Source organism: Cygnus atratus, chromosome 11 (assembly GCF_013377495.2).
Source record: "Cygnus atratus isolate AKBS03 ecotype Queensland, Australia chromosome 11, CAtr_DNAZoo_HiC_assembly, whole genome shotgun sequence".
NCBI lineage: Eukaryota > Metazoa > Chordata > Aves > Anseriformes > Anatidae > Cygnus > Cygnus atratus.
In genome coordinates, this window is record NC_066372.1 from 10175956 (window position 1) to 10189001 (window position 13046).

The following is a 13046-nucleotide window of genomic DNA, read 5'->3' on the forward strand; positions in this document are numbered from 1 at the left end:
AGCTACCACACCTACTGCCCGATACCAACAAACACAGACAGAAGTTGCCAGCAGCTGCTTTTTCACCTGGAGTTGCCTATCTCCTCTAAATACCAGCAAGACCCAACTCACAACAGCCATCTCCTTCCCAGGTTTTCCCTATTTTCCCCATTGAGGGAATGAGAGATTAACCTTACTGATGTCGAGGTAAACAGGGTCCTGGGTACTCCTCCTCCACGCTGGGCCCACAGGCTGTTTGCATTTAATGCATTTGCTTTCTTTGCTGTGCCAGGATGCTCTGAGCAAGTGATTTCCACAACTATTTGCACGTATGCATCTCGGACTTAAAATGCTGCTGCAAGGGAACATGAACTCTAAGAAAGGCCTACGAATACCTGAAAACATACAACTGAAATAGGAACCCCAAAGTAAAGTCCAACCATGTCTCTCCAGCAGCTCCACCACTTCTTATGTCAAGGCACTTGCTGCCCATCCACAAGACTGTTCCAGCCCCTTCCATGGTTAGGGATGACTCCTAATTTCAGCCACTGCATCTTTTTTCCCCCACTTGTTCCAACGTCAGCACAAACCACACGCCCACAGTTCCCCCTTTGCCCTTTCTATGTTCTTCCTCTGAGGGACTGGGGGATGGATTCTGCAGCACCCCTCCTGGCACCACAGCTCAGCTCCTTGCACAACACCTCCCCACTTCCCCAACCACCCCAGCAGACCCACACAACCGCTGCTTTCCACCTCCATTCATCCTTCTCGAATCCAAGGAGGCCAAAGCAAATGCAGTCCTGGCAAGTTATCACTGCCCTCTCATACAAATTCACCTGGATTTCTCCTGCAGGTGTCCACCTAGTGCCTTCTGAGTGATGCCCACCTTTCTGCAGAGCTCCTTCATGCTAGCAGCTCCATTTTAACCTACTTGAAATCCCTGATTCTTTTCCAGCTCTGTGCTGACGAGACCCATCATGACACTTTGTACTACTCCCATCGCTAGGATCCTCCGGCTGTCTGTTTTTCCCCCATATGACGTCTGGATCTTCCTCTGAGCCAAATGCCTCCTAACAGATTTGTGCCAAGTCACTCATTAACACTTTAACAAACATTCATCCCCAAATTAATTGATAAGGGACTTATTAACGCGTCCCATCTGGTGTACTACCCTGCCTTCTGAGCAAAGGGGCTCCACGCACACCCTCCTAATCCCTGTACCCATAACGCATACCCCACATTTGATATCGTACAGCTGCATGCCATCATCTCTGCTGGGAAACCTGGGAGAAAAAACCTTTACTTCCATCTCCACTCCTTCGGGGCTCCAGAGTTATCCCACCCCCTTCACCCTCCGCTCCTCTCCCCAGTCACCTGCAGGGCCCTGAGGTTTGCTTCCACCGCAGGTGCAGTAATCTCCTCTTTCACCTTAGCCACGTGGCAACAGTCATTTCTCAAAGGAAACCCACAGATTCATTTTGTTCTTACTGATAGCACAGGTTCCGCACCATATCCTCACTGTACAGTGTTCCTCTACCCTAATTTCTCATTCTCTTGGCTGTGGATGCTTTACCAAGTAACTGAGCCTGGGTTCTGACTATTCCCACACCATCCCTAGACCTCTCACTACCAAAGGGTTGCTTCTTGGTAGCTTGGTCCTCCTTTCCATCCTAGGTAGGAGCACAGCATCTTTAACACCCCTCTGTGTTAAATCCCTTACATTCCCCTCCTTCTCTCTTCACAAATTCAGTAATTCCAGCACTTAGGCCATTCCCGAAGTGTTGTGGTCTGTTCAGCAGTAGACTTTGTTCAATACAGCTGACTGTAAAACTAATAGAGCCAGTTATTGATGTTCATTCTTTTCATTACAGACCAAGATGTTTTCTCTGCCACTCATCAGCCACACAACAGAAATTCTTTTAAAGTTCTTCTAGAAGTTCTTCTTAGCTTACCAAAACCAAGTCCATAACAGCATCAGGTCTTGTTGGCAGAGGGATCGGGCTGTCGACTCCTTTATTTACTCAAAACAGCATCCACCTCTACAGACACCGCTGCTGGTAACTGCCCAATAACAATTTTCTAGACATAATCAAATTCCATCCCAGGGAGCGTTCAATACAAAAACCCTTTCCACTCAAAAAAAGCTCCTAGTACACACTTTGGGATATTTACTTTATTGAAAGGGTATTTGCGAATGTCAGAAAATCAGCACACTCACAGTAAAAGATACCTTCACACCAAAAAGCTGGCCATAAGCAATAATTTCTTCACCTGTTCAGCCCTGCTGAATAGTCTAAAGCACCTACACGCCCAAGGGAAAGGAGGGAGGCATGAAGGCACCTACAGCCAGGAGGGGGATCCCAAAAGCAAGGAGAAGAGGCAGCCTGGGCTAGCAGCCAAGCCACCAAGGCTGTTTGAGCATCTGTCCTCTGCTCAGAGGAACGCAGACATGCAGCCACCAAGAAGCACCTATGAGGGGCCTCAAATCTCTCTCTGTATCCCAAATCAGGCCCTTGGTTATATGCTGAATTGCTTTTCTTCAGGAATTGCTTTTCTTCTAGACAATAACATCCTTCTCTGAGACACGTGCAACACTTCAGAAGCTGGAGTATTTCCTCCACTACCCACTTCTATCCTTCAAACCAACCCACCCCAAAACACCAATTTGGCTTTCAGAGCCAGTCAAATAATTAGTACTTCAGGAGCGGATAGGGCAGCTTTTGAACTGTGGATATTACCTCACTTGAGGTAGAATAAACACCTGTAACATATCTGCCCTCTTAGTAACTCCGGGCAATTACTCCATGACAAAGCTGTCACAGACCATAACAACCTGCGTATTAAAAATGTGCGTAACAATACAACAAAGCAGAGAGGTTTGTGTGTATTAAAACATGAAAATTTTCATCTCACGAGCTCAGACCTGGTAGCACTCGGCACTTATCAGAAAAAAGCCACTTGGTTTATCTGCCTTCCTGCAGGCGAAGTCCGATCGGGCTGGCCAGAGGGTCATGCTGATTCACGATGAGCTAAGGTACGAGAGGCACTGCCTAGGTCTGTAAACACACGCCATTAAGCAACCGAGTTCGAGCTCAGACTTGGTGTGACAGCTATTACCACAAACTGCACCCAAACATTACACCTTAGCCAGCATTAAACCCATCCACACTGCAGGAGCTTCTGAATTGGAGGAGTTTGAATCAAACTTTTTGCCCGATTACAGCACGCCTCTCCACTCACCGTGGATGCTTCCCAGCCAGTCGTGTTTTTCTGCTTGGTGACAGTAGCACAATGCTGCCCTAAGATTTGCTGGAAACACACAAAGCCAAGCCAGACTCAAAAACCATCTTTATTTTGGAAGACTAACCAAGTCTAGATTTGGGCTTAATCAGCTCGTCTTTGTCTAAATAGGAAAAACTTCCAAAGCATCTGTTTTAGCAAAATCCTCCACTTCGACAAAAAGACACAATCTGCAGCTAGCTCGTGACCACTCGCCTCCCACCCTCACCTTCATCTAATACTGCAGCAATCACAGAGTCTTCCTCAACCCTCTGCAATGAGCCATCCCCCAGCATCCCGCTCCTGTTTCACGCAGCTGGGTGCCAGCGGAGGGCTGCAGACGGCTTCGTTTGGTGAAGAGATGACAGAAAGCAGCAATAGCTCCTCGAGGGAAAACGTTTTAATGTTTTTCTAGTACAGCAGGGTACCTGCACTGAAACTGCAGCTCGTGTGCAATAGCTCTGCATAAGCAAGGGCCATGTATTACATTACTCACAGGGGTGATCCTATGGAATTAAGATAAGTATTTTAATGAATATGTACCCAGAGTAAATATTTACCTGTGGACTTTGTAAATATTTACACTTACTTAAAATGTTTTGGCTGCAAACTGTAAAAGCCTTTAACAATAATACCTTGCAAAGAAGTGGCTGACACCCCCCTTCAAAAAAACCCACAGGCCAACTGTTTTTTAAATGGATGGCAGCCTTAACAAGCTTTCGGTGAGAATGGGGGAAAAAAAGAAGTCTTCTGAATAAATGAATGATGTTTCAGTACACTTAGGCAGAGATATCTCAAAGTGAGAAGGAGATAGCCTAAGAGAGTGAACTTTAGCCTGAAGAACCAGCACAAGAAGCTTAAACAAAAAAATGAAGGGGGAGAAGTTATACAGAAGGAGCTAAGGCAGAATGCTTAACAGTTATAGTCAGTCAGACAGCCTTGAAATGACCATGCGTGGAAGTTCCTGCCTCCACCCACGGTACAGAGCTCCGGGCTGCTAACTGGTAGGGGTCCAGCTCACAGGACTACCAACTCCTGCTGCATACTGTTCCACAGAGCGCAAAGCACCCTGCTTTCTCCTGCCCTGATCATCAGGAAATGGTAATTGAGAAGAACCTGAATAACAAAACAACCCTACAGATGCACAGACTTCTGCCCTCACCCCTTGACCCAATCATGTCTCCTAACTCTTGGTGTAAAGACCAGCAGAGACTGCAACCACCCTAAGTCACCATGCTGCCTTTACTGCTCCTTCTGGTCCAGCCTAATTCCTCCAAGGGCTTCTGAAGGAAACTGATTTCTCCAGGTCCTTCGTACTCTTCAACAGCAGCACTGGCATAGAAATTTTTTTAAAGGTGCATTACCACTGCAGGAAGATTTGACCTCCACTGTAAGACAAACTAGAAAGCACCTTTACCAGCAACACCTTCCAAGAGGTGAGAGCCAAAGAAGAGAAGCAGCCATAAAACACTTTGCTCAGAGGGAGAGACAAAACTCTAGCCGTTATTTACACACACACCCTCCAAAGGAAAAAATTAGCGCTGCAAAACAAAGACCAGGAAGGCAGATGCAGTTTACCAGCACCCCTCATCAGTCAGGATGAGTTTGGTCTCAGCAAGACTGAAGAATAATCAAGTCAGGAACATGCATGCTAGGATAAGATGTAAAAGCAACTAAATCCAAACCCAAAACAGTTGCGAGATAACAGGAATTTGTTCCTGCTTGCTTTAGTCCAGAGTCTGCAAAAATCCAGCAGCTCTACGTACTGAAGCTGAAAGGCACCCAACCGCTCCAAGTGGTAACTAGCTTCCAAACCTTCTCAAATCTTGAAGGCATTATTAATATTAAACCAAGGAGTCACTCAGCCAGTAAGAGCTGCTGGAGGAGGAAACATCCAGAGCTTACACAAGAGCTTCTCCTACCACACACACTGCATTCGTCCGTTCTCACACTAATCCAGTAAGAAACATTTCTTGCGGGTACGATGTGAAGTGTGGCTGCTTACCTCTCCATCAGCTTCTCTTTATCCCAGTTGAAATGGCTAAGCAGTATTCGAGTGATAGTCGCTGGATTCTGGAGAAAAAAAGAAAAAGAATAATTGAGTAAAACAGTTTACCAAGCTGATATTGTATCGTGAGGATCCCAAGCAGAGTTCTGAAAAAGCAGATAGGGAGAACAGCGTGCCTGATAACGGACTGCCTGCACAAATTCTGTCAGCCCATACTGGAAAACAGTTTGTCTTGACAGATAGAAAAAATTAACAAAAACCACAACACATCTCTAAAGCAAAACATCTACACGAGAGTACAGCTGAAGACTTCAGGAACTGGTTAGCTACTGCTGCCACAACAGATGCCCAAGCCCCAACATCTCAATGTCCCACGTGCTCATGCAGCGTGAGCCCAGGATGCCCTTCAGATGCAGGAAGGGCTCACTGTGGCATCTACCCTGCCATTTTTTCCCGCACAGTATTTGCAGAACAAGAATATTCCATATTTGTCCCAACCTCAAACCCCCAAACATTGGGCTGAAAACTCGCCCAGAAAGTAACCAGCCACAAGGTGACAATGTCCATGAAGCCTCCAGGCGATCCCAAAGCACCCCGAGGTTCAGAAGCACTATGTAATTATCCAACACAAACAAATACAGCCTGGAAAGGTCAAAAACACCACTACAAATAAAAGCCAATTTTCACTTTACTCAAGTTTTTCTTCTAGCTATGCCTGTATCTTCAGCCAAGGCTTTGGACACACGAGATGAAACCCCGTGTAGCTTCTGTTACACCCCAGCACTGTGCCCTAGCTCCCTAAATCCAAGCTGTCTCGGCTCAGGGCAAGGACCATTTACACGCAACTGCAAGCGCCCTAAGAGTGGGTGCCGGTCCTCTGCCATTCGACACCAAAATGGAAGCTTGCCTGAGGGCAGATTTTCAATGGACACTCTGAAGCTGTTGAAAAGTAGAACATGAAATAGCAATGTGCTTTTCTGAGCCCGCAGGCTACAGCTACAAGTTGAAGCTGCCAGAAGCCAACACTGCTGCCCAAAGCAACAGTCCCACCCCTTCCTCACCCTCTGCTTTACTGCCTGCCTACACAGACAGCTGCATCAGCACAAGGGAGCAGGCAGGAATAAGGAGCCTGGGACAAGCGGGACAGCATCTTCCAGCAGTGACAGCATCAAAAATGTTCCCTGAAATAAAGCCCCAACGTCAAAATTTGAGCACAAAGAACTAGTCTTGCAGTTTATGCTGTACAAAGTGATGATCCTCTCCCTCTTCAGCCTGTTCTTACTCTTATTAACGCCAACATGGCTTGTTTAAGGCTAAATTAAGAAATTTTTCCAGCTTAAAAAGCCCAAGCAAAACCACTTTAAAAAGGTTAGATGATCCAGTGGAGCCCCACAAGCAGCTGTGATGGTCAGTCTGCAGCTGAAAACCCAGAAGCCAGCACTGCCAAACACTCCCTACTGTGAACACGGCCCCAGTCCCCCTCTGAACAGGTCTCACATGCGATGTGGATGTAACCTTTGAGCCGTAACCCATGCAGGAGATGCGCTAAGCCAGCACGGAGCCCCCTTTAAAAAGGAAAAAAGTGTTTCACGGCAGCCCTGCCACCAATCAGCTCAAGTCTCCTGCACCAAATAGCCAGTACAACATTTATTTTTAAATAAATCTCTATTTCTATAGAACAAATCTTGCCCCAAACCAGGGAACCCACTAAACATACCAGCCTCATACCACGTACAGCTCTCTCCATCTAATACCTTGGGCCCACCACCCATGCCTGCGCTCCAGATCTACAAGTAAGTTTCGGGCAGCAAAGCGCGCGGCTCCCTCAGACACAAGGATCCTTTGGTCCAGCGATCTGCCAAAAGGATGCACAACAAAGCAACGTTTTCTTAACTTCTCAAGCAACAACACTGAGAGCTTTAAATTAACCCCAAGACTTCTGCTACAGCAACCCCCTTGGCTGCCGCATTAAGGCCTCAGGGATCACCCATCAACTGCTTTGCAGGCTAGGTGACGGATGCAGTAGCCTGAGTTTTCTCATTCAGAGGAGGCAGACAGACAAGTTCTCCCCGCTCTGGAGGGTGAGTTATGCTGTGCTAACACGGAACTCGACTGCTCTGCGGTGATTAGCGAGTGCTGCAAGGCAAATCCAGCAAACGCCGCTCACCGAAGGACGCGCGGCTGCGAAGAACAGGAGCATCTCGTTTGGGGCCTGTCTGTTTTCCCAACCAAGTGCCACTGCAGGACAAGTTTCTCCTGATCAGCTGCCCCAAACATCCCAGTGTCACACACACAAAAAAGCTGTTTTTCCACTGTGACAGCGCACAATCCAGTGTGTTATTATAGGATTACACTTCAGAGAGGAGCGCTGGTGGCGGGGTGCATTGTAATGCAAACACGCAGCTCTTGGTGGGCTTCAGCTACAGCAGGATTTGTTCAGTGGTATTTTTAAAAAAAAAAAGGAAACACCAGCAGCACAACAAGCTCCCACCACCCATAGCTGCTTGCCCCATCCAAGATGGGGTATTTACAACTTGACTGGTTGGTCAGCGACACTGAGGATTAACACAGCCCTGCCCTTGCCCCCAGGCTGCGCGCGCAGCAACGTAATCCAGCCCGTGGCACGGAGGGAGGGAGGCAGCCTGAGAGGCTTGGTTTACACAATGCCAACCACCCTTAAACACAAACACACAAGCCTCCAGCATTAAGGGCTGTTCTAATTTAAGGCTGGGCACACCTGCAAGGAGCCGGGTGACAGCTGCTCAGCATTAACTGCTGGCATGTGCACACTTCTCCCAGTTACTGGGGAGCAGCTTTGGTTGGGGGAAATCATCCGCACCTACCCCAAGGAGTTAGCTGCTGCAGAGCAGCTACGTCCTGTCACCTGCTCAGTTGCGTATGGGTTAAAATGGCACCAAAATCACCCAAAACCCTGCTTTGACACCAGTTCTGCTGCAGCCCTGCATCAGCATGGCCGCTGCTAAGAGACCTCAGGCATGCTCCAGGCACCTGGGGGAATTAACTCCCAAATGATGCTGGGTTACTCAGTGTCAGTATGTTTTCTGTCCCAAAACTGGACAGGCTTCTCATTTTTCACCCAGGATTGCTGTGCGTGAGTGTCACCCCACAAAGATCACTTACGGACAGGCTACGAGGCTGCTCAGCCAGGATTACTGCTCGGGCTCGGAGCTGCGGCCGAAGAAGCGGGCTTTTACAAAGGGTGCTTTCTGTTTACCGAGAAAAAGAAGTAAAGCAGCCAGAAACAGATGGTAAACTAGGAAAAAGCTAACACATTCAAACGTTCAATTTCCATTCAGATGTGGTTTGATGAAAGCTGAAACAGCAGATCTAATTTATAGCAGTCGCCTATTAAATTTTACATGTCGAGCTGAGGAAGATTGCCTAGAGCTCGGGGCAGCGAGCCTGTTGATATCCAGATATAAATGAAACCCGAGGAAAGCAGCCATTTTGTTGAAATTCTCAGGGCACTCTCAAAGACTCGCTGTCACAACTAGCTAGCTAACAAAACACTCAGAATAAAGCTCTGCCCACAGAGAAATGCAGGCAGTCCTGCAGCAGGGATTTTTTTTTAGGTTAACAAAGCAGCCAAGTCCCAATCTGCTTCAAACAGATTCCACTCGACTACTGCTTCTCAGCGGAGATATTTACGTTTACTGTTCTCAGCTACATTGTCGTCTTTGGACACATTGATGCAAGCAGGAGACACAGGGATGGGAAACCCTACAAAGGTTCAGAAATCAGATCTGGACTTCTCCAAAGAAGCATCACAAACTGAAATAAAACTCCCTGATTTAGCAGAATGTGAGGAACTGGAAGCTTGGTCACGAATACCTGAGTTAAATTCTTTTTGCCACCAAAAGAAAAGAACAAACTGGAAGGAGGAACATGGATGCCTGTAAATGCTATAAATGAATTATGAATCGAAGATTATTAGGACATTAGCTTAAATCAGAATTTCCAAGCAGCATAATTTGCTGAATGACAGTTTGCAGCACTTGATCCATTCATGTTTTCATCTGTCAAGACGAGCTGCACAGTTAATTCTTGCAGTTATTACAGACAAAAGCATACTTCAGACTTCAGCTTCTCAGCACATGCTGAGAGTAAGCTGCTGTTCCAATTTGAGCATTCACTGCAGATAAAAACCATTTAACAACAACTCACCTTAAACTGCGTTCTCCAGAAAAAAATCTCTCACCTCCCTGAGACCTGGTATTGATAAATTCTTCATTTTGTTCCTCCCCATTTCATGGCTTTGCTTGTGTTTTGTTTTTTAATCATGGCAGCTTTGGCATTTCAACAGTTTTCATCCTAACTGCAGCATCTATTTCCCATTAGCAGTGGCTTTCTCAGACTCTGTGCATCGATATGAATTTGATACTGCTTCCAGGGCAGTCTTCTATGAACCTGCTTTGGCACACAGAGCAGACGCTCCAGAAACACTGGCTTCACCCAAGCCCCGCACATCTATGAATGGTTTGAGCCTCAGCAGCATCCACAGCTATTTTCCACGGGCACATAAACGCCACAAGACCGTATTTTAAATTCGCTGGCAGAAGGAAACCAACTGGCTTCAGGGCAGATGGTTGAGGACAAAGACTTGTGCTTGAAGGTGACACATGACACCCGCAGGTGAAAAAGCAGAGGGCTGCCAAAAAGAGTTCAAAACTGCACCTATTTGGAACAATCAAGTTTGTTTGGAGCATTTGCTCAAAAAAAAAAAAAAACAACGTGTTCCAGTAAGGAGGCAGCATGTCACGCCACCGCTGTAAATATTTAATCAGCCAAAACCACAGCGTTTGCCAACAGAGGAGCACCAAGTGGAAACTCCAGCTGCCCTCCAAGCACGTGCAGGATCAAACGGCACCAAAGCTTCCTGCTGCCACATCGCTGCGCACACCATGGAAAGAAGCAGAAACAAAACAAAAATAACCAACGTGACACGTCTTATGTTAGCAGGTGGAGTGAGAGCCACCTCCCCATGAAAAAGTTTGACGGATTTCTTGATAAATTAAGGAGATTTCTGGCTTGCCTTAGCTGTAGCTCTCACGATGGCCAGGATCAGCATTGGATGCGCCACACGCTTCTCCCCGCTGCCCTGCGGGTGACCATAGGCTGGCGTGCCCTAACCCGAGTCGCATCTGATGGGCACAAGCGGGCAATAGTCGGTCGCATTAATGCCACCACCGAGCAGGAGCAGCACAACCCAACAAGCCTTCATTTCAAACCTGACCAGGTTTACACCGAGCCCGCTTTCTCAAGGACAAGGACTCACTCTCCATCTCCAGGCCGGGGGCAGCCAACAAAGCACACCGGGCACCAAACCGCTGCTTCCTCGGTCCGGCAATAACAGAGCGAATGCCGGCAGCGAGTCCTGCAATAACCAGGTCACCGACTGTTGCTAACGCCACGGCTCTTCATCTGTGCATCTCCCAGTCCCGTGCAGGTAACCGTAGACATAAACAGAGTTGGAAGCATTTTAGATAAGCTTTTAGCCAGAATCACGTTACGGTAACGCTGTTATCATCAGGTCTGCATTGTTTTACACGTGTGCCAAGCGACCTTTGTTTGTGAAGATCCATTCACATCTATTCTTGCAGGAGACAATTACAGGAAATCTTACAAACACGAATCCCTTTTCTAGCAGCTTAATAAAATCCTCAGGAACAGATGAGGGGAGATGAGACATAAGTGTTGAGCACCTCCAAGACCTGATCTCCTGAAGGGCTTACCTTCAAACTTACTAGTTTTTAACAACACCAACCAAGAGCTCCGAGAGGACCCTAGAAGACTTTGGTGTAACCCAGTATTGCCTGGCTCGATTACATACAGACCCTGAGTGCTGCTGTGAGATGATGAGGACGGCAGCTAAAGCTATCAGCCCACCACTGCCCATCCACAATCTCCACCTCTGCCATCCCCTGAGGCCAGGAGGATTACTCGGAGGTGCCTTTCTGCCTTGTGCCATCTCATGGTTTGTAGGGCCAGGTCAACAAACACACGTGAACCAGAGATCTCAGCTTCCAAAGCCTGTTAGAAATAAGAAAAGAAATCGGCACTATTTATCTCTATGCACCCACTGAGGACATGGGCTTTGCATCCTGCAACCGCACTGAAGCGATCCTCTCAAATTATCCAGCTCCAAATCACTCAAATTTCCATTTTTCCTGCATTTCCAGGCAACTCAGCTCGAAGACAGGCTACCCCCCTGCAACACCGCCCAGCACTGCTGTCCTCTGGCTGGTACCTACTGCAACTTCCCCCAACACATACAGCAGCTTCAGCTTGCATCCTGATCATCTCCTTAGCTTCCCACATCTTACTTGATCTCAATCAATCGCCCTTCACACATCATCTCTGATTTTGAAAATTAAGTCTTCCAGAATTATTGAATTAGTAACATTACACATTGGCACCAAATGACAGCTTGATATGAAGATTTCAGCTTGTAGTAACCTATTTATCTGCACTTTACTGATTGGTTCTAGCTGATGAACATACACTCTTTTAGCAGAGGAAGATAATAAAAAGCAACTTTGGAGAAAACTTTATTATTCCACTTAATTGGTTCAAGAGACAAAACCGAAGCAGTCAGCTGCTTCACATTTTCTCCAAGCCTTTTGGAAAGTTTTCAGGTTAATGATTAAGAGCCACAACAAAGATCCATTGTCTAACAAAGCTTTTAAATCAAAAAAATCCTCAAGCAACAACTCCGGGATGAATTAGCAAATTCGGAAATGCAAAAACTGCATTCACACTGCAATACTTCCAAATAAAAGAAGAGCAGATGGGTTTGCCACGCTTCGGTGTTCTGGGCAGTTCTGGCTCTCTGATGGCTGCAGAAGCTCCACCACCAACTGACACAGATTTAAAACCACATGTGGGATACGACCAGGGAAGCTGTTTTTAAGTGCTTCACCTGCATTTGCTTCTATACCAGGTTTGATAATAGGATATGGGAAGACGTCAGCCCCTATTTCACACATTTTGTATGAAGAACATTTTGGCTTCTACTACCTTTCACTCGAGCTTTTGGGTGTAAAGGTGACCCTTCCCCAAAGGCAGCATCACACCCAGTATTTTGCTCCTTCTGGGGTCTCCCATCACAAGAACTCTCAACATGTGAGCAAAAACTCAGCAGATCTGTGCAAGCAACAAGCCATGTCTACAGCTTCCGGAGTTGCCGCCAAGCGACTGTAGCTGACATAATGAGAGAGAACCGGAGTGGGAGCACACGGGTGCCGAGTGTGTTTCAGAATGGGTTTGTTCAACCCATTGCCTCCCACTCACAAATTTGCGAAGACTTGCCTTAAAAGAGTAGGAGAAGGTGATGGCATCATTTCCATATAATTCGTTCAGTTTACTATTTTGGTGGCTCCTTAAAGTCTCCCATTGCCGAGGAAGAAAACAGCACACGGCGCAGCAGCTGAGCTGTAGAAAGGGTGATTTTAAGCGCCCCATACATGACCCAAAAATAGTTCTGGCAATCCTGAATGCAAAGGACCCGCAGGTTCATCCAGGCAGAGGTCAGGTCTTCAGTAACCACCACTTTCCCCCTCAGGCCAAACCTTCAGCCAACATCTCGTGCCTCACAGCACTGCTGCTGTTAGGATGAGAAATCAATGAAACAAACAGATGGTTATTCGGAAAAAGCACTCAGAGCCCTCTGGTTCCCAGATCACCAACAAGGTGCAGTCCCTTTCCCTGTTCATCCATCGTGTATCACTACAAGCACTGTCCCCAAGGTGTATTTCGCCCC

At 47.0% G+C, this 13046-nt stretch overlaps 1 protein-coding gene across 1 annotated transcript in view; it reads right to left on the reverse strand.

Annotated features, from left to right (window-relative positions):
• Positions 1-13046, reverse strand: part of ARIH1 (ariadne RBR E3 ubiquitin protein ligase 1) — a 55794-nt gene that overhangs the window by 28403 nt on the left and 14345 nt on the right. The window contains exon 2 of the mRNA XM_035566760.2: positions 5264-5331. Within this exon, the coding sequence (XP_035422653.1) occupies positions 5264-5331 (68 nt within the window). The remainder of the gene's footprint in view (positions 1-5263; positions 5332-13046) is intronic.